A 22,316-nucleotide genomic window follows, 5' to 3' on the forward strand; every position below is an offset into this window, starting at 1 on the left:
AATTAATAAAAATGAAGGTCTAGAAAGCTGAAATTTGAGGAGAAAATATTTATATCAGGGTTACTGTCTAAGGGTCCATGACCAGAGTTTTAATATCAAGATTATATTTAAGAATGTGATAAAATCAGGATGAGATGACCTCAGTTTCAGAAAAACATTGTATGGATTAAATGAAAGTACAGGAAATCTAATGAAAATGTATCAAGCTGATGATTAGGTAGTTTGAGATAATTTCCCTGGCTGTGTTAAGGAAGTACTGTCAAAAAATACGTATACTGTTATGGAAAGCAAAATGCCTGGCTCTAAAGTCGAGGTGAATTGAGCTGTGTGGAGCTTGCACCATTAAACCAATGATAATCCTCTCTTTAACATCAAACTGTAAATTTACAACATCATCGGGATACAATTTTGTTTTTAATGGTTAAACTTTCATCTGTAGAGCCATAGAAATTGCAGATTTGAATGCTTGAATCCCTTTTTAAATATCAAGGTCAAATGTGCTCTAAGTTCAAGTCACAGCCAAATTAAAACAGCCTTTTAGTACAAGTACTGTTACATCATGGTATTACAGAAGAAATGGCAAGGGAATTTGAGTTATATAATACAAAATTAAGGTATCAAGATGTCTCTCTTTGACATTTTCAATGCTTTTTGTAATTTTTATTTGCACATCAGAACCTAACTTTGTTTGTACCTGAGCTTTTGTAAGTCCATGTGCTTTTAAATCATTTATGTTTCAGCAAGTATCTTCTACTGTGTAGGTCCATGCTCTAATGTATGTATTTCTGTGTGAGCTCAACATAAATGTTTAATCTGTGTCACAGAGAGCGTCTGGTTCTGGACCGTGGGTGGAGAACATGCGAGTACATCTCCATTCCCCGCTGGGAGGATAAGATGAGCTTATAGCACCAGCAGCCCACCATGCTGTCATGCCGTTACAGTGTGAAGCAGCTCCAGTGCAACACAGCCAGAGAGGGATTTTTTTAAATTCCCATGCCTTATTGGAGTGGGAGCTATAGAGCACATATGTTATGAAAGTGTTTACATTACACAGTCAGACATGACACTGGTCAGCTTTTCATTGCTGTTTGGTGCCAAATGAATTAATCAGTGATTTGTTACGTAATATTAATGCTACTTCATTATCAGAACAAGCACATTGGATTGAGTTTGTTAGTGACCACCTGTGTTGCCTTTTGCTACTAGCCTTCAGAGAACTTAAGGAGCAGGCTGCTAAGGTCTCAATTCAAAGTCCACACCAGCAGATAATTTTTGTATAGGGTGACCATACATCCCGATATGTTGGCACTGTCCCATTTTCAAATTCCTGACAAATATCTTTAAAACAGCAGTGCAATTCCATCAACTCTAACTGAGGAAGGCTAATCTTTACTCTAATAAAGCTGTGCTGTTACCATCCTTGTCATTAGATGCAGTAAGGTTGATTTGCATGGGAAGAGGTGAACTAACTGTGTATTGACTCAGCGTCTCTGTGCTCCAGTGCTTGTTTGGCAACTTTAATGGGAGCATTACACCGGTACCTTTTGACTTATTTACAAAGTTTTAGAGCACACACTTAATTGTGGAGCTTTAACAAAGCATCACACCATTTGGTTGCACAGTGACAAACATATTCAAACAGGTTTATGCAGCCCCACTAACTAAATATGTTTCCTTGTGGCGTGTTTCAGCAAAGTCCAGTTGTTTCCCAGCTTTTGTCATTTTTTCTGTCAGTAATAAAAGAAAACCAGAGTCACAAGCTTGATGTAGTTTGTGTCTTTTAGTGTGAGTGCTTGAGAGTAAAAGGCTTTGCAGAGTGAGCATAAGTTTTATACAGGGGAATGGACGTAATGGGGACAGGAACAGAGAGGGAGGCAAAGTGCAGCAAAAGGAGCAACATTTTTGGATTTTGTAGAAAATCTGAACATTTTGATAATTTTTTTAATTGCACCAGTTTCGAACCAGTACACCCAAGAAGCCTTCTGAGATGTAACAAGGACAACTGGAGCAACAGTGCAGTGTGCAAATTGAGACAGACAGACAGATTGAGACAGACAGACAAGCTGCCAATTATAGTGGTAAGATTTAGCCATTTATCCAACAAAAACACAAGTGAAGATGTCCGCCTTAGCTTGATCGGAGCAGGTGTCACTGACAGTGTGGAATATACAGTACTTTGAGGAGCTTGATAAGGATAGGGAGGGGCTCTTTATCAGGTTTTGTCCTATAAGAGGACACTCTAGAGGTTACTTTACCACTTTTGTCCACTGGAAACCCTATAGGGCACTTCATCATGTTTTACGTACCATAGGGGCATCTACAAGGGCACTTTGCCAGCATTTTTTCACCAGGACACCAGGAGGGGCAAGCCGAACCCCCCCGTCACCCACCCACACACACACACACACATTTGAAACGCTGTGGAAACAGGTGGAAAGTAAGTTTAAACAACTTCAAAGTGTCCCTATTTGTCCCTATTTTGGTTTAAAAATATGGTCACTCTATTTGAGAATCAAACATCTGTTATCAGATTTTTAACAAGCCAAAAGAGGTTTGACTGTTCCTGCATATCTCTTAAACCAAATCGAGTCTTCATCTTTAGGTTTCTCTGGGGTTTAGCCTCCAGTTTCAGCTCTGCATAACTTTCTGATCAAAGCATCGAACCGGGGCAAAGAGTCGTCTGTCTCCATGCTTGATCAGGCACTTGGCATTGTGAGTGGGTGTGGGGGGGGGCTGAGCGGAGACCCACTCCAGAGTTTGTCGATCCATCTGCATCTCAGCTCAAAGACAGCTACGTCTGGGGGTTGGAGGTCTCTGTGTCTCTCTCTGTTTCACCCACGCATGACGCACTGGAGTCTAGATTCACTTATCCTCATCTCCCTGTTCTCTTTCTGCACCCGTCTATCTCTATTTGATTCTTCCTGCTTGGTTGAACTCGGGAGCGGCTCCTGTTCTCACTGAAACCCCACCAGCTGAGACAAAAGCAAAGAGACAATCCTTGTTGTACAGCAGACACACAAACACACACAAGACAACATCCCATCTACGGAAAAACACACCAACAAAATCAAACTGGCAAGAACCTAAACACATACACACAGAGGGTTCAAACATAGAAAAAGGATTTAGTGGGCGTCTTAGAGATTTATATTCCTCCCAGAGCTGCGATAGGAAAGGCTTCCTATAAAAGCTCTCTGACAGCAGGTTATCATGCAAATGAGCTTGCTGTTTTGACTGTTTTTTGAAGTAAACAAACTCACATTGGCAGCCAGTTGAGATGTGAGGGTCGCCACCTTCTCCTGAGACGCGTCCAGCTCCCGACGCAGCTTTCTGATTTGCTGTTTGGAGGGAAAAGAACAAAAGCAGGTTTATAATTAATGCACCTTAAAAGCATAAGAAATCTGACTGATTGTAAATAAAAGAGGCGTTGAACTTGCAACTCCCATGTTGATAACTTTGATGCAAAGAACTGTGCAGTTACATGATAATAGTGTGTGAAAAGACACTGGGATGAAGTGTGAACACAAAGTGTAGGGGATTACCGTGGAATTTAGGACTGTTTGGCCCTTGATTGAAAAGAGAAGAGTAAAAAATTAACACTATGTTGCATTTCTCCATCCAACAGCATGTACGGATGTGACTGGAGAGAAAGAGGTTATCACAAGCCACAGCACTAGAGTCATGGTTATTCTTCAAACAGTGATGCAAAGAGATGAAGGTTAGTCTTTCTGACTTGGATCAAAAAGTATTTGCAAATATATGATTTAGTTTCAGAGATAGTTTTCAGATCTCAAAATGTCAATGAATTTGGTTTCTTTCACTTTAAAAGATCCTGGCGAGTTCTAAATTCTTGTCCAGATAACAAAACTAAATATACCACATCCATTTTGACATCGACGAGCTTTAATGTTACAAGAAATGTGCGACATGCAGTTAAACTTATATGTTAAAGTAGTCGAGTTGAATATTTATAGATAAACCTTTCCAATTATGAGATATGGCCATGCAGCAATATAAAAGTTGTTAACCAAACATAAGCAACTGAGCTGGAAAAGAAACATGCAACTCTGTAATTGCTCGTCATTACTTGTTTTGCTGGAAAACTGGAATGGTATCTCTGATGTGTTAGAAACTCTTGGGGGTTGGGCACTCTTTCATTACAATAAATAAAGTCTGACCAAACAATCAAAGTACTAATGAAGTGATTACCTAAATGTAGGCTGCAGGCCCTGTTGCTGGCCCTGCTGGTGGGCCACAGGAGGTTGTCGACATTAAATTAAAACATAAACTCAAATAACCATACACCATTTTATGTTAAAGTACCGGAGAAGTACTAGAACAAACACAACACAGTCAGAAGATTTAATTTCCGTAACACCCAAGTATCTTATCTCATGTATAGTACCAGTGTCATGGTTTAACTGGCATTTCATTTATTACCTCCGCCAAGGAGGTTATGTGATTGGGTGGGTTTGTTTGTTTGTTAGTTTGTTAGTTTGTTAGCAACATAACTCAAAAACGTATGGATGGATTTTGATTAAATTTTCAGGAAATGTCAGAAATGGCATAAGGAAGAATTGATTAGATTTTGGGAGTGATCCGGATCACCGCCTGGATCCAGGAATTTTTTAAAGGATTCTTCACTATTGGGAGATAGGGCTAATGGCGGAGGTCTGCGCTCTCTGAGTGCTTTTCTACTGTTGTTACTACTTTACACCAGGAGATGGCGGACATGAGTAACTTCAATCCCAGCAGCATTTTTGGATGTGTTTCTATATAAAGTTTTGGAGTTTATAGACTTTGAAAGTCGCACACCTGGTCGAGGAGACGAGTCAGAGCGTAACAGAGAGAAAGACAGTGAATTGTAGCGAGAATACTCACAATGCTGGGAGGAATAGAGGAATATTCACCCTCTGTCATGACTTTTAGTCATCTGGTGAGACCATGGGTGAGACTGTCAGTGCATCTGTTGCCACCATGACAGTCCACATGTAGCAAAGCTAGTGCTTTGCCTCACTGTGTTTCCACCCCACCGGGAGGGAGTAATTAGCGAATTAGATTTTGGGAGTGATCTGGACCAGGAATTTTTTAAAGGATTCTTCACTATTGGGAGATAGGGCTAATGGCAGAGGTTTGTGCCCTCTGAAGGCTTTTCTAGTTGATTATACTACACTTGCTGCCAAAGAATAAGAACTTATAAGACGCTATGCTTGGCGGACACCTCACAATGCCAATGGTGGCAGCATCATGCTGTGGGGATGCTTTTCAGCAGCTAACCCTGGAAGGCTCATAAAGGTAGAAAGTAAAATGAAATTAGCAAAATATAGGAAAATCCTGGAGGACAATCTCTTTAAGTCTGCAAGAGAACCATGCCATTTATTTTCCAGCAAGATAATGACTCAAAACATCAACAAACAAGCGACACGGAAAAGGTTTAGAGACAACAATGTCACCCTAGACAGCCCACACAAATACACTTATGTGCTTCTGATTGGGCCATATGACTAACATGAACTGACTTTGTCCGGAAGCGATACCAAAGGGGGACATGTGGCGCCATATTTGAAGCATTTGGCCAGTTATCATCAAATCAATGGGAGAGAACATGTTCTGAGGAATTCAACATTATTCTCTCTTGTTCCGAACATTTCCTTGAAAGTTTTAACATATATGCAATTAAATCAAATCAGTGATGCCGAATTCATGTAGTTTTAGTAACCTGTCTCACGTTCTTAAAGTGGAAACTATCAACTACAATGAAATTTCAAACGTGCAAAGCACCAGACAAAGATTGAGCTCTTACAATGTTGCAGACTGACTTTAACCTTGAATCGTCCCAAAATGCTCAATAATCTGTCTGGTTTATGGTAAATATTTTAAGGTATTTGCCGTTACTTTTTGATCCAAGTTCCACCTTAAACCACGAGTTAATGAGGACAGAAAAAAGAAGAAAAAGAAACAGAGTAAGGATATCAACCAAACTTTGGTAAATCAAAGAAGAATCAGTGATAAACTGAACAGGATTGTTGAACGAAGCCAAATGAAAAGGAGCTAACTGCCAGGTCATGCATTACTTCAGTATGGTGTAAGTTTTATAATCTGAAAATGATATGTGAAGCGCAGTAAGGTTGGGTGGTTATTTATGATCAAGATGGAATAAATGCAAAAGATTAACTAATAATACAAAGCAATGCAACATAGGGTTAAACTGCTTTATTGTACAACCTGATGCCATTTTTCCACCATCACCTTTGTGGGTGTTTACGTATCTTTAATAATAATAATAAGCAAAATGTAGCTGAGCAAATATCACTGCTTGTGCTTTGATCGACATACACAGATTCCTTTTAAAAGACGCAACAGGATGGCACAAACAAAAACAATATGCAAAGAAACACAAAAAAACAGCCAGCAGTCTCCTGAAGTGCAGCAACCATGCATATGACATAAAGATTCATTCCAGAGAGAAGATATCAGGTTTGTATAACTCATTAGGAAACTTCTTCTCTTCATGAAAAGGCACACAGCACACACCTGCATGTGCAGAGCTTCTCAGCAGCAAACATCGCAGCAATGCAGCTACACTGAGCAGCTTCAAGTTTATAATACTTCTAAATGTATGAAAGTGAAGCAGTAGGAGCAATACAGAAGCAGACATGCAGACAAACAGAAAATTACCCATTCTTACCTCTGAGTGGGCCTTTTCCTCCGTCTGCAAGGGAGACGCATGCATAATAATAAAAAGAGGAGATTATTCGCTCTGTTTTGTGTTCTTACAGCAAGAGAAGTATTTTAATGTCACTAAAGATGAATTATGCATGGCCAAGAGAGTGAGAATATACCTGAATGAAACTGAGGGTTATTAAAGTGGATAAAAAAAAGCAGGAATGAAAAGGTAATGATAACCACAAAACAAACAAATGAAATCAGCCTGAAGTAAAACTTTATAAACAAAACTGTCTTCATCATTCATCCAGTCCTTTCCTCTGCAACACAATAATGTGCATGTGGAAGGTAATCGATTCCTCAGCCTAAAACCAATCTCTTGCCTCACTGAAGACTAAAGCATTCTCAGATATCCAAAACTTGTCCAGAGTCTTATCTGCTGCTAGAAAGCAGCAAGCAAGCATAAAACATTTTTTGTTTCTACAGAAACATTACGTAAAAGACAGAAATATTAACATTGTTTATCCAAGTTTGTGCTGTTCTTTCGTATAAATGGCTTGAGCTTAAAATTCATAATCTTTTGTATCCCACTGTTCTAGTTTTGCCCCACCCGTTAACCCCCACCAACCTAGGGCCGAGGTATATTGGGCCCCATGATTAATCCTTAGTGCCCTAGATGCTAAAAACCTATGCACACGTTTAGGTTTCCTTGGAACAGGAATATCTTATTTTTTGTGCTCCATGTTTGTTTTAAGCCAGAATTCCTTCCAAACTAAGCTTGAACAACTCCACTGACTCTTTAAGTCCCTGAAAAATAAAATCCAAACTTTGTGTTTTAACACAGTAGAAATGTTGGAATAAGGTTACTGTAAATATGTGAAAACACTGTGATCTACCTGTGACTGACTTTTTATTTAGACTGCTAGAAAGTTTTTCACCTCTTTCCTGGCTTGAGTTTATTTTAGCAGGGCAAACATATGAGCCCACATCACTGGTCTTGATGGGAATTACCCCGCTCCCCTAATACTACGATATAAAATCACTGAGCAGTTCATCACCAAGAGTGTGCACAGCTACATGCTGTGTTTTTAGGTATATTTCCCAAATTTATCAGCCATGGTGGCCTATGGGTCATTACAACTATCACTACAGAGAGATATGTGCCAGAAAACAGTAAATTTAATCTCAAACTTCTGTTACTCCAGACAGATGCGCTTTGATCAGAAGCTTTTTCTTTAATTTGAGAGGCCTGTATTTCTCGTGAGGGGGTGTGGCTTCAGCTCATTCAACGAAACGCCCACACCACCCACACGTATAGCAGATGTTACTGCCTCATTTTTCATGAACTTGAAGCTTAAATTGTATAAACTTAGAAATGTTTGTCATGACTGAAATTTGATCTAGAAGTTCATAACACAGTGACCTGTCATACAACAATCCTAAAATAAAGATTTTTTTTTTTATCACTTTACAGGGACACAGGAACTTAAAATTGCTTGCATTTAACAGCCATACTCTCCAGAATACTGGTCACTTATGATGCTGTATGAAATGAGGAAGTAATCAGTTCACAAAAGTTTCAATGGGTGTGGAAAAAACACCAATGAGAGAGGTCAAAGTTAGAAAAAACATTAACTATTCTGTCTGGAAGACAAGCAAAAAGATTCATAAATGAAACTGTGAAGTCTGGTTAAGATTCTCTATCAGTTTCTAACTACAGGCATCTCATTTTCAAAAACATGTAGGCCCTTTATATGTCATTTATGTAAAAAAGTGACTGGATTTGTTTTAGCTTTTCTGTTTTTACTTCATGTTTCCAGTTTTCATCAATAACTACAATAAGGCTGATTATTAAGGGCATTTAATAAGGTAACCAGCTACTTACCGCAGAGTAAAGTGAAGACGTGCTGGAGACTAGAGACAATGAGGATCCATGGACTGAAGGAAGATACAAAGATATGACAGACAGAGGAGGTTAAATAGAGATGTATAAAATCTTAGGGGGAATTGTGTGGACAAAATAAGCCCACATAAGAATTCTAGAAATATCATGGCAGAAATCACTTCAGCACTTCTTTTTTCAATCAGGCTGACTGATTATCATCTCATCTGTTCTAACTATCACATCTGATCACACAGTGTAATAAACTCATTCAGGTGGTTTCAACTGTGAAAAGTCATAAAGTATGTAAAAGGAAATATGACTAGCAACCAGGTTCAACCTTTTATGTCATCCACTGAGAGATCATAACAGAACGAGCAATCATTGCAAGCGCTCGCAGTACGACGAGCAGACAAAGCTCATTAAACCTGGTATTAAAGTACTTCATGACTGATCGCTCTTTACTTTTATGAAAGTGGCCCCAAAATGATTCTTAATGTCTCTTAGCTGGGGGTCATTATAGGAACAATTTATGTAAAGAGTGTGTTCAAGAGCATGTCCTACCTTCATCAGTGCTGTCTCTGAAGGAACCGGAGCGACTGATGGCCCGCGGTCGCTCCTCCAGGGAGGTAGCGCTGCCACCCAGTGGGTGATCCTCTCCGTACAAGTCGAAGGAGTCCTGGGCAGGGATGCTGTTGGAACGGCTCATGCTGGTGCTGCCTGGTGGCAGGTTGTACTGGCTGATGTTGGTGGGGCTTACTGCATGGAGGAAAAAAAAATTATCAGTGTTAATACTTTTAATATACCTTTATATTTCTACATGTGTGTAACACATCACTGAGCCACTAAAAATAGTCAGCTTTCTGGATTTTAAGATAGTATTGTATGATGGACAGCATGATCTGCTCATGTTAATGTTTCCGATACTTTGTCTTGTATCTTAATCCAGAAGCATGGAAAGACTTCACAGCAAGGTATACAAAAATTGGCATAATTAATATGTAACAAATAAGTAAATAGCTGCTAATCAATCAACACCAAATAAGAAAAGTTAAAAAGTAACAATTAGGGGACCAACATCCTAGTAAATTACATGCCAGATAGACTGTTTCATACGTATGTCCATAGAATGGGATTTATTTCTCATTTATCTGTGCAACACCCCATGGATGATGCTTGGGAGAGCAGAACTTTAAAAAATGAAAAGAGCACAAAAATATGCAAAGCAGGCTTGTGCCAGCCTAAAGAATAATCAAACTAACACAGGCTTGACAGGCTTGTGTGGAGCCAGTTGGTAAATAAAATCCTCGATGAAGCTGTCAGGGAGAAGGGCAAAAACATCTTTTCTTCTAAAGAAATATAAATACATGCCTGTATTAACAATCTTGATCGACGGTCACAGAGTCACTCTGATGACCACTCAACAGTCCCAGTGTCACTCGACTGGCCACTCAACAGTCACAGAGTCACCTTGATGACCACTCAGCAGTCACAGAGTCACTCTAAAGACCACTCAACAGTCAGAGAGTCACTCTAAAGACCACTCAGCAGTCACAGAGTCACTCTAAAGACCACTCAACAGTCAGAGAGTCACTCTAAAGACCACTCAGCAGTCACAGAGTCACTCTAAAGACCACTCAACAGTCACAGTCACTCTGATGACCACTCAACAGTCACAGAGTTACTCTGATAACCGCTCAACAGTCACAGAGTCACCTTGATGACCACTCAGCAGTCACAGAGTCACTCTAAAGACCACTCAACAGTCACAGAGTCACTCTAAAGACCACTCAACAGTTACAGAGCCACTCTGATGACCACTCAACAGTCCCAGTGTCACTCGACTGGCCACTCAACAGTCACAGAGTTACTCTGATAACCGCTCAACAGTCACAGTGTCACCCTGATGACCACTCTGCAGTCACAGAGTCACTCTGATGACCATTCAACAGTCCCAGAGTCACCCCCAGCTCTGCTTGTCAATTGTTTCAAAATGAGGAGTCTTTTCAATCAAACCCACACTCCTCCAGCTTTATTTACTTAAACCTTAACATCCCTTTTCTTTAATTGCAGAATTATGATCCAATGAAAGAGAAATGGATGTAAATGCTAACGTCAAGTGGCTGCCTGCAATAATGGGAGGGTGTTCTAGTCAGGTTAGGTTGCATGGTCATAATGGCACATTTCTCAACATTTCTACCAGTACAGTGATTCCCAAACTGGGGTATTCATACCCCCAGGGGTATGCAAAGTGACGTAGGGGGTATGCAAAAAATAAAAATAACAACGTGATTTTTCTTTCTGATTGATCTTGGAGAAGGAAATCTGTACTGAATTGTCCAAGATTCTTATAATAACATATGTTGTCAGACACCCTTCTTATTACAGCTGTGTTGAGTTTGTACTTAACAGTTTCAAGTTCATAACTGAATATGTTCTAGTAATGTAAATTTCTTTTTTCAAAAGTGAACTGTGTTGCTAACTGAAAATCTATTTTGTGAGAAATAATTCACTTCAAGGGATTTTATTTGTATGTTATGCATGCTAAATGTGGAGTCGGGGATGGCGGCAGGCTTACATACACATTTCTTTTTGTAGCGGCTATAAGTGCGTGAGAGTAGGGGGTACATGGCTGGAGGTCAAATGTCTGAAGGGGTAAGGGCTGTGAAAAGTTTGGGAACCACTGTCCTAGTGTATAGGTTTCATTCGTATATAGGATGTAGCCAAGTTGAAAGATAAAAAACAGAAATTAAAAGTGCACCTAATACACTAGAATTTAGAGTGTGCAGCCAGTAAGTGCAAAATAAATATAATAAGGAGTAACTCACCATCTATATGTTAACTAATGGTAAATTACCAGTTACATCCTCATTTGATATGTTGTAGCTATGCCCATTTTTATGCACCTAAATGTGAAGTGTTAACAGAAGCATTCTTCTTCAACAATTCCATGTTTAAAACTTTATTACTCTACTACATCAAATTAAAAAATACATCAACTAGATTATCACTGCATAAAGCTCTGCAAAATGCGATTAACACACATCATATTTCTGAATACTCACGCAGGTTGGAGTAGTGGTATTTCCCAGTAGTGGTGCATGCAGCTCCTGGAGGAGACAGCGGGGACTGGCTGCCTGTGTCCTGAAGCCCCCCTGTTGAATGGGACCGTAACCACTCCTTCCCCTCCTCGTGGGATGTCTGCCTGGAGGAGGGAGGGTACCTGAAACCCGCAAAGCCACAGTTAACTCAAAAGAGACATATCTGGAAGTCTGCTTAAATAAAGTTTAGTGAGAGGATGAAATGAGTGTAGAGCTAGATTATAGAAGCATGTGAGCAGATGGCAGAAACATGCAGCCACACCACAGTCACATCCACAAACAGTGCTTTAGCTAAAAGCTGCCAAACGCACTGACACTTCCGTTCATCTCCTCTCTCCCCAGCTCCGAAGTGGCTCAGCAACAGAAGGCCCCCTTATCGCAGGCATGACAATCGGCCATATTTAATCCTCTGAGGATGATAATTGAGTTTGCACTCATCCCTTTTCAGCGCCGTCTTCCTTCAAATGCCTCCATTACTACGCTTGTCACATCTGACCCTGCTCCAGTCCCCCACGCCTGTGCTTTCCAATTCTCTGCAATAGGGATTGGGCATTTAAGAGTGTTTTGAATGGTGTGATGCAGCAGCATTCATTCCTTGCTGGGGTTGACATGGTACTGACTGAAATACTCAAGGGTCAGGGTTTGACTCAGTATATTTAGTGCTTATAAACACTCATGAGCTGCGAAAATCTGTTTATTTATATGACCAAAGGGGGCAATTATATATCAAAGCTCCTCTAGTAGGAAATTGGGCAAAAACATGACCCGGGGTTTGAGATGTGAACAAACAGCTGTAAAGATCTGTGGTGAGAACAGAATGCTGGGAAGAAAACATGGCTATCTGAACTGAACATCACATCCAAAGGCTCCATTAGGTAATTTCACTGAACTACTCTCCTTGTCCTAGGATACATGCATGTGGCTTAAATTGATTTAGTGACAGAATCAGCTATTATAGATGGTTTTCAGACAGTTAAAAACAGCAGCAAGGCTATAAGAATCACCAGGTCTCAACCAGAGGTAAACCAGTGTGTCATCAGCATAAGGTGGAAGGAGAGATTATGACTCTGAATGATAAACCTAAAGGAAGAATATAAATAGAAAATAAAACTGGACCTCAAATCGCACCTTGCAGTACACCACAGGTAATCAAAGAAAATATAAGCTGCTGTGAAAAAGTATTTGCACCCTTTCTTCCTTCTTTTGTTTTGCGTATTTGTCACACCTAAATGTTTCAGATCATCAAGAAAATTTCAATATTAGACCTTAACCTCCCTGGCAATATGTGAAAAAGTAATTGCCTTCCAGTTAACATTTTTTTCAAAAAGCTGAGGCCAATTTCACGAGCCACACCTAGGCCTGATCACTGTCGGACCTGTTGAATCAAGAAATCCCTTGAATAGAACCTGTCTTATAAAGCGAAGTAGGCTGAAAGATCTAAAAAAAAACACATGCAACCAGCTAAAGAAATTCAAGAACAGATGAGAAACAAAGTCTCTGACATCTATCAGTCTGGAAAGGGTTACAAAGCCATATCTAAGTCTTTGAGATACCAGCAAACCACGGTGAGAGCCATTATCCACAAATGGAGAAAACTTGGAACAGTGGTGAGCCTTCCCAGGAGAGTCCAGCTTACCAAAATTACTCTAAGTGTGCATCAATGACTCATCCAGGAGGTCACAAAAGAACTCAGAACACCTGAAGACCTGCAGGTTTCGCTTGACTCAGTAAGGTGAGTGTTCATGAGTCAACAATAAGAAAAAGACTGGGCAAAAATGACATCCATGGGAGAGCTCCAAGGCCAAAACCACTGCTGAATAAAAGCAACACAAAGATTTGTCTCAGATTTGCCAGAAACATCCTGATGATCCCCATGATGTGGACTGACAAGACAAAAGTAGAACCTCTTTGAAGGTGTCTCTGGAGTAAAACTAAAGCAGCATCTCATAAAAAGAAAATCATACCAACAGTCAAACATGGTGGTGGCAGTGTGATGGTCTGGGGCTGCTTTGCTGCTTCAGGACCTGGTCCACTTGTCGTAGTTGACTGAACTATGAGTTCTGCTCTCTACCAGAAAATCCTGAAGAAGAATGTCCGGCCATCAGTTTGTGAACTCAAGCTCTAGACTACTTGGGTTATGCAGCAGGACAACGATTCAGAACACACCAGCAAGTCCACCTCTGACTAACTTAAAAAAAAGAAAATGAAGTTTTTGGAGAGGCCTAGTCAAAGTCTGGACTTAAAGCTGACACCGTGAGATACTGTGGTATTAACTCAAACAGGCCGTTCATGCTCCTCCATAACCCTCCAATGTGGCTGAATTTAAAAAGTTCTGCAAAGAAGAGTGGGACAAAATTCCTCCACAGCATTGTAAAAGACTCATTGTTGCTTGCAGTTTCTGCTGTAAAGAATGGCACAACTAGGTTTAGGGGGCAATTACTTTTTCCACATAGGGCAAGGCAGGTTTAGATGACTTTTCCCTTAATAAATGAAATTATCATCTGAAATCTTAATTTGTATTTACTTGTGTTATCTTTGTCTAATATTAAAAAATTAGGATCTGAAACATTTCAGTGTGACAAATACGCAAAAAACATACATAACAAAGGGTCAAATACTTTTTCAGAGCACTGTAGGTGTTAAACTGACATTGAAGTGTTTAATTTAGTTTGATCTCAGTAGTTCTGCTCGAACTAAAACAGTAACTCAACTTTTCTAAAGCTGGTAAGTGTGTGATACAGAATCAGATATTTTTAGGTCCAAAAAGAGCACTCAATGTCTTGAAATGAAAGAATGGTTTGAAACCAGCATGCCTCATCCAACCCATCTGCAGCAGTACCGTGTAATTGGCTGGAGAGGTCATTCCCTGCAGAGGTTGTGCCTCTGTGATGAAAAGGTTATGGTATTTCTGTCTCAGTCCCTTTAGTCCAGGCTGAATTCAAAGTATCCATTCTACTTCAGCTAACAAAGCTTCTGTTTTTGAGAATTTTAGGGTATTTCTCAGGAACTGAGGAAGAAGTACTCTGATGGAGCCTGAGTTAGCTGTATTTAGAGTCTGATGGGAATGCAAAGACAAGCAAACATTCATACACAGCCACACACAATCCTGCCTGACCATCAGATATAGCATTCAATCTGAACTTCAGCATGTGTTGAACCAAATCAAACCCTAATGCATGACAGATCTATTATCACCGTTGTGTTTGTGCTAATTCATGCAGAAATGTTGTCGTGCAGAATGAATGCTACATCAGATAATCATAATATTTGTTCATTTAAAGATCAGTGGTTACCAACCATTTTTGTCAGATAAACACTCGAAGCTGTCATTTTATTTCATCGACATTCCATTACAATAGCATTAGCCAGCTTTACATGGGCAGTGGCTTTTAAACCGCTATTCTATCCACTGTTTTAAGCTAACTACTGTACCTGTTTGTCTGCAACTGTTGCTGACATTATTAGTTCTAATAATGTGTCCTAAACTGAAGGCTAGTATTCAACCATACTGAACCATTAAGTAATTACACTTTGCTACCAAAATGTAGCATTTTTAAGCAATTATGCATTACTTTTTGATTAAATTAGCTAATTTGAGCTAATAATACCATAATAGCAATTTAGTTTCAAGCTAACTTTGATAGTTTCTCTTTGTAGTGTTAAGCTAGTGCTAAAGCAAGAGCATGCATTATTACATGTTTAGCTAATCTAAGCTGATCTTTAATATTAAACCTAGCATGCTTTAAGCTAACTTTTTTAGTTTGTCATTATTACTTCATTTTTTTTTGGGTCAGTGGCATGATGTGCATCTATGTGTTGTACGAAAGTAACTTTGAATACATTTTTAGTTTACCTGAATGTTATGATTTATTTCATATTTTGGCATCACAAACCCTAAAAATGTAAGGTGGTGTGACCGTCCAGGTAAATGAACAGATTACTGACACTAATAATTATCAATTCTATAAATTCATTAAATAAACTTGTGTCCACTTCCCACAAGAACAAAAGAAACACCATGTGTCTATGTATTTGAAATCAGTTGCAAATGTCAGGTGGCACAACTAGTGTTTCAGGTGGTGAAACTGCAAAAAGGATCAAATATATGAAATAAATACTATTATTTAGTATAGGACATACATCACCTCAAAGATTTATAAGTTGTAAGGGGATGTGTCTTGCCATGGTGGCTGCAGGGAATAACTATCAAAATTCCCTGTTACCTTTAGTTTCATCTTTGTTTCTATTTTGACTGAAAGCCACTTGGGGGTTGAATAAACATAGTATTGTTTAATAAAGCCAGCAAGGCCTTGTCAAAATTTGCACATTATTCAAGTGTCCAAGTCCCTGCACTAGAGGAGGTACCAGAATTGAGACAGTATTTTTATTTGTGCTCTCTATTTCCTACATTCTTAAAGCCTTTCCTTTAGCTTTTGTCCATTACGTTTAATTTTTTTCCATCTATAGCCTAACCTTTTGCAACAGTTAAACACTGGTTCCTGCTTATTAATGTTCTGATTGTTTACCTATGATTTATAAAACTAGCTGCCATTTTCAGTATTCCTAGTTGCTATGTGATTAGTTCTAACATCATGCGTTGGCCTATTAAATAAAACTTTTTTTCTTAAACTAATAATAATTAGTTGAGTTTTCAAATTCTTGAATTGATTGCTAAGGCTACCCTTCTAAGGCCCTGGTTGGTAATCACTGCTCTTTGGTTGACACACCATGCCCTCAAACAACAACCCGGACAGAACACTTAATGTAATAATTATTTTCTCCATGCAAACGTAAACTTTTGATTTATATGAGTAAGAAAAAGAAGAAAAGTTAAGAATGGGATCTGGCTGCAGATTTGTTGTACCTCAGTCCCTTTTTGGGGAGCGTGTTTCTGTCGAGAGGCATGCTGTTAAAAACAGAGGATGAGTGAATTAGGTGAACACCAGAAAACATTTGTTTATGGAGAACATGAGAAAGGCACTTTGGTCACTTTTACAAACTTTTGACACACACAAACACACAAAGAGACACATAGACAGTGCTAATGTTCACTGTACGACAAATCACAAAAAACAGGCAATATTGAAATCAATTGTTTCATTTTTGAGACATTTAACTCAACTAGTGAGGGAAAATAAAGTGCCCTGTTAACTCTACTCTGTGTGATGTATCGCATGCAAAACAATGGAAACAACCTGATAAAGACTTTGCATGGTGATGAGCGCCTGAAATGATCTGGATTTACTGTGGTACTTTATCTGGCATATCTTTGGACCAACAATTTGTACTTCTACATTTATTTAATGATGCTCCAGAAACACTAAATCTAGTCAATGCAGTTGATTAACTATGGACAAATTTAACAGTTTGGTCAGCAAGTAGTGACATAGTTTAAACCTACAGAGCTCAACAGTGTGCTACCAGAAGTAAATATCCCATTAATTTCCTCCGTAGTGGATTTTATTACCAATTAAGATGTCACAAGCATTTTAGGGCAAGAGTAAAAGATAGGATATGCTCCTGTAGGAGACACAAATTCATATGATATATTTGTTTCAAGAAAAATATTGTTTGATTGTGATGGAAAAGAACTCCACTACCCATAATCCTAGAGTGTCACAATGACTCCTTTGATAGGTGGAGCCCACTTGCCTTCATTCAGTATATACATGATACAAAAGAAGGTCATTCATTCGCAATCAAAAAAGGGAATGCAGTGAATTGTGGTAAATCTAGTTTACTCTTGTAAAAAACAAGCACACAATCTTGTATTTGCCTTTATCTCCATTTCCAGTCCTTTTTTGCTCCGTATCAAATGTTTTATTGTCATAAGTGTTCTGCTGGATGGTTGTCTTGGTTCCAGGGTTAAAGTATTACCAAAAAGTTTTTTTTGTGGGACTTGAAAAATGACATTTACTGGGCAGTCACTATTGAGCTCTGTTAACTACAAGATAATGCTATAAAATTATCATTAGAAATGCTTAAGGTTGTTCTGGAGAAAGTGAGCTTAATAATAGTGCATAATTTTACCTTCCTTATTTACCATGCCAGAGGAAGAAACTTAAACCTTAGAAAAAGTATGATTATTTTCTTTGCATTATAATTAGTACTATGCTTTCCCTGCATCTATAGTTTAGGGTAAGGTCTATCCTTTTCGTCTCTGTTCTCAAATGAAACAATGAATACGATTCATCCCAATCGTATTCCCTGTTACTCACCCCTCTGACAGGGTGGACTTGACACTGCCGGTTCGTGTAACCTTGGGCCCGTGGTGGCCCAGCGGCAGATCAATGGACTCAGAGCTCGTGTGCAGACTGGTCATGCTCTGGCAGCTCAGTGTGTCCTTGCTGCCGGCTGACGAGCTACAGGCAGGCCAGGGCCGAGCGTTGGAGGGCAGGGAGAGGCCAGAGGCCGGGCTGGAGGCCGGGGAGTCAGTGCACAGGTCTGGGGTTTTACCGTACAGGGGGCTACTGCCACCACTCATGCCGCCAGTGCTGCCCAGGCTCCCTGTGCCGGAGGAGGGCGAGTCCAGGCTGGCCTGTCTCGCCAGCGTGCCGTGGGGGCTGCCCAGTACTGAGGGGCACTTGCCAGAGTCGGGCGTGCCCGGAGAGCTGGCCTTGCTGCTGGCTTTGGTACCAAACAATCTGGGGGTAGAGAGGTGGGTTAGGGCTGGGCGATATGGACCAAAAACCATAACTCCATGTTTTTTAGTTACATGATTTATACCAGGATTTTTTTCTGTAAAGAAATAAAAAGTGTTTTCACAATACCAAATTTATAAACTTTGAATTGATTCTAGTAAAAATCAAATGATGCTGAAACCTGTCTGATACCACAGCGACATAAACAGTCCTAGACACCCAATATTGTGCAATTTTTCCTTTTTTTTAATCATCAAAAGTTGTGGACACACCCCACCCATTGTCTAAAGTTTACAACCCCAGCTCCAGAAAAGCTGGGGCAGTCTTTTAAATGCAATTACAAATAAATCAGATTGATTTGCAAATCATTTTAACCCATATCCAATTAAATATTAGTTGAAAAATACTAAACTCAAGCAAATCACTTGCAGCAATGGCCAACAAGCATAGAGATCCTCCAGTGACACGTGGTGTCAACGTGCCTCTTCTATAGGCTCGGCCATGTTTGTTGACAACTGACTGAAATGCCGTATGTATGAGAAGGAAGCCTCTCCCCTCTCGCATCTTTTTGGCACTGGGAGTTTGACGTGCGAGTTATTTGCGCTAATATAAAAAATTCAAGCAAGTAAACTACCAATATTTGTGCATTCAGATACACACGAATAAGCCATTAATGTGTCTGGCGTGAACACAACATGAAAAAAAGTCCCCCTGTTCCAATTTGTTTGGATGATGTTCAGCATCAAATTAAGTCGTGCATAATTGAAAAAAAAAGAAAAACAAGAGAATTTATATCAGTTTTAACATTAAATATCTTTGTGTTGTATTCAACTTAATAAATGTTGAAAAGAATTTGTAAATAACTTTTTTATTGACTTTTTTTGAAATTGGAGATTGTACAGAAACATTAACAACATTCCTGTACACTGAGGTTGTCAGATTTTTATACTCCTTAATACCTTGTGTGTCAAAATCACAAACCATTAAAGATAACAAAAGCTTGATCTTCAGTTAATTTTTAACTAAGAGTGCTCTGTAAATCGCACAAATATCTTGGCAAGATTGGTGGGTTAAACTGGCTGCTCCATGTCACTTAACCAAATGTTGCCAGAGTATTTTTAGCAATTTAGACAGTGTGCAGGTGTTTGCATGCAATTTTTGATATTCAAAAACAAGAAAAGACCCACTATTGTGTGTCTAGGGCTTTCATTTTGGTTTCTGTGGTGTCAAGCATGTATCAGTATCAGTTGATGTTCACTAAGAAACTATGAGCTCCTTACGTGAATAAAATAAATTACATGATGATTCCCCTTTAATACTGAACATTTCAAACAGATTTTTCTTGTGGTCAATAGGTGTTATACTATAAGTTCTTTTCCATGTTAAGTTTTTTGTTTTTAATGATTATTAGGGTTGGCATCTATTTTTTCCAATCAACATCAATATAAAGTATTTGGTTGCAAATATATACAAATTTTTCTGAAAAACTAGATATATTGCCCAGCCCCAAGGTGAATGCATTCATTCAGAAATGCTCAAAGGGTAAGTGATGAGCATTTGCAAGATCCACACTGGAAAATTAATCATTTTAGCATAGTTCCAAGCTAAGAAAAGAGGTTATCTACATTTTTTATCATTAAGCTGCAATGGTTAGACGCATAATATCCCCAAGTATCAGTGCCATAGCATGAAAAAAAGCTTTTAAAAGCAAACTTTTAAACACATTGATCCCCAACAGCACCCTCGCTGAGCTCTCAGTAATTTCAATCGACACATCTGCTTTCACAGATTTAGCCCGTTTCAACCCTGTGACTTGAAATAACCTCATCTGTTAGGCCACTCGACTTCGGTTTGCCTCCCACATATACTCCGACAGCCTGCTACTCGTACTGCTCCTGTCCAAGTCTGTCATGGCAGTCACATTAAGTATATAGGTGACACTCTCTTCAGGGGGAAAAAAAAAGCTTGAAGACATGCAGATGAAACGGGTCGAGCTGACACATCGGATGGGAAGGATGTTTGGACACGGCTGCCTATCGCATGCGTCTAATGAGTCAAGGATTGGCGTGCAGAGAAACTCCTGCCTCTTGTCTGTTCTGATCAAAACAGTTGAACTTGATCTGCCTGACCTGCATGAAAATCCTTCAACTTCATAGTGCAGATATTTTGCATCTGCAGTGTCTTATGCTTCAACACCAGGGAACTATGTATGCAAAGCTCCCCCTCAGCTGTGCAGCCAAGTAAGCTTTCTCAATCAATTACTATGTGAAGGTGCTGAAATTTGATTTATAAAACATCTTAGACTCACTTTGTGCATCCAAACAGATCGAATATATGAGATGAGTGAGTAGTCTTACAGTTGTGGTAAAGTTATAGCACCACAGATGACAGTTTCGATAAATCCCCTCATTTGTTTAAAAGGTCTGAGAATCAGTATACATCACAAAAATCTCACAGAGCTCCACAAACATCAATCTATCATGAATGCGCTTATATGGACTTGAGTATTTTAAGATTTGCAAGATAAATATCAAGCTGAAATCAGGAACCAGAACAACAGTATTTATCATCATATACAGAGAAATGAAAATGATCGGAACCATGATTAGGCTCATGATAGGTATAGTCAAGTCCATGTAAACAGACTCAATAAATGAAAACACTGCTAAATTTTGATATAAAAGTGTTGGTGACATTGTCTTGTTCTTCATAAAACAAACTCATAATGCAACTCAAAGCATGCTTGCTGTTCTATAAAAATTTTATCTGCTGATAATCGAGGGTTGGAAAGAATGTGATGAAGTGCTTGAATCACGTAGAAACACAAACACTGAAAGACAAAGACAGCGCAGGAGTTGTTGGGATGTTTTGTGTGTCTGACCTGCGGAAAGTTGGAGAAGCAATATCAGGGTATTTGGAGCCTGGCTGCCTGAGACCTGACTGGCCCGCTGAACTGGAGGTTGGGCTGGACTTTGGCGATGTGGACAGCCCCGCTGCTGTGTCCTGGTCTGACCCCGCCACTTTCTCTTTGTCCGTCTGGTTAATGGTGATGGGACTGGAGCGGTCTGAGCCAACTTTTCCATCCCTGCGTTTGGCGCCTGCTTGAGTCGCCGCCCCTCCTGCTGACTTGCCACTGACGTTCGAGTCGATGCTGCTGGAGCTGGAGCGATGCCCACTGCGCCCGGCTGCCACCCCACTGGAGGATTTGGCAGGTCTGGGTAGAGAGCGGTACTGCAGGGTGACTTTGGAGCTGCCGCAGCTGAGGAGGATACCGTCATCCTGAGGCTGTGAGCCATCCAGACTGGTCTTACGCACACCACCGATGCCTGTGCCTTTGCCGAGGGCTGCTGAGGATTTAGGTGCCTTGCCTAAAGTGGCTGAGCCGCTGGCGAGCGTTGCACCACTGGATGTGATTAAGGTACCAGCAGCACCAGGGATCTTCTTGTATCCAAAAGACCCGGTGGTTGGTGGGCGTCCAATTCCAGAGGGAGGTTTCTTACCTTCGTCTCCACTACTCTTCCCAGCATCGGAGGGGGAGCGCTGGATGCCAGCTGAACTCTTGGAAGGTGCTTTGCCCTTCTCTGAGGCCTTAGCATCATCAGTTTTGCCTGTCAATTTGCATAAACACTAATTAGCACAATTACAGAAACATTAGCCTCAGCAGTTTCTTGGCACAACACTTGTTTCTATCACCTGCGGTACAATAAAGCAGAAAACCAAATTAGTGTATATGTTGGCAAACAGCCTGCTGCATTGAAAACCAATACTTACTTGCAACAAAAGATGCTGAACTTGCTTAGTTAAAAGAAATTTTTAGAGCAACTGTTAACTCTATCATTTCATGTATCAGAGTGAATCATCTGATTTTAAGTCATGATGGTTACTGACCAAACATGATGTGCAAAACAGAACAAGTGTAACACATTTCATGCATTTTTCAGTAACATTACTTTTATGAAAAAATAACCGTATAACAGATTACATAAATTGCATAGTGAAAATGTCCTTATATATATAGTTTCTTTT

The 22,316-nt window shown here is 39.7% G+C and overlaps 1 protein-coding gene across 5 annotated transcripts in view; it reads right to left on the minus strand.

Moving 5' to 3' along the window:
* nav3 (neuron navigator 3) overlaps positions 1–22,316 on the minus strand; it is a 340,033-nt gene that overhangs the window by 37,668 nt on the left and 280,049 nt on the right. For 4 of the 5 annotated variants that reach the window (XM_041780603.1, XM_041780601.1, XM_041780600.1 and 1 more), the window contains 9 exons: positions 21,172–21,898; positions 17,868–18,293; positions 16,514–16,555; positions 11,614–11,771; positions 9,113–9,307; positions 8,552–8,604; positions 6,689–6,712; positions 3,543–3,566; positions 3,261–3,338 (listed from right to left, as the gene is read on the minus strand). In XM_041780603.1, the coding sequence (XP_041636537.1) occupies positions 3,261–3,338; positions 3,543–3,566; positions 6,689–6,712; positions 8,552–8,604; positions 9,113–9,307; positions 11,614–11,771; positions 16,514–16,555; positions 17,868–18,293; positions 21,172–21,898 (1,727 nt within the window). The remainder of the gene's footprint in view (positions 1–3,260; positions 3,339–3,542; positions 3,567–6,688; positions 6,713–8,551; positions 8,605–9,112; positions 9,308–11,613; positions 11,772–16,513; positions 16,556–17,867; positions 18,294–21,171; positions 21,899–22,316) is intronic. The other variant, XM_041780602.1, reaches the window with a different exon arrangement.

This window comes from Cheilinus undulatus, linkage group 23 (assembly GCF_018320785.1).
Source record: "Cheilinus undulatus linkage group 23, ASM1832078v1, whole genome shotgun sequence".
NCBI lineage: Eukaryota > Metazoa > Chordata > Actinopteri > Labriformes > Labridae > Cheilinus > Cheilinus undulatus.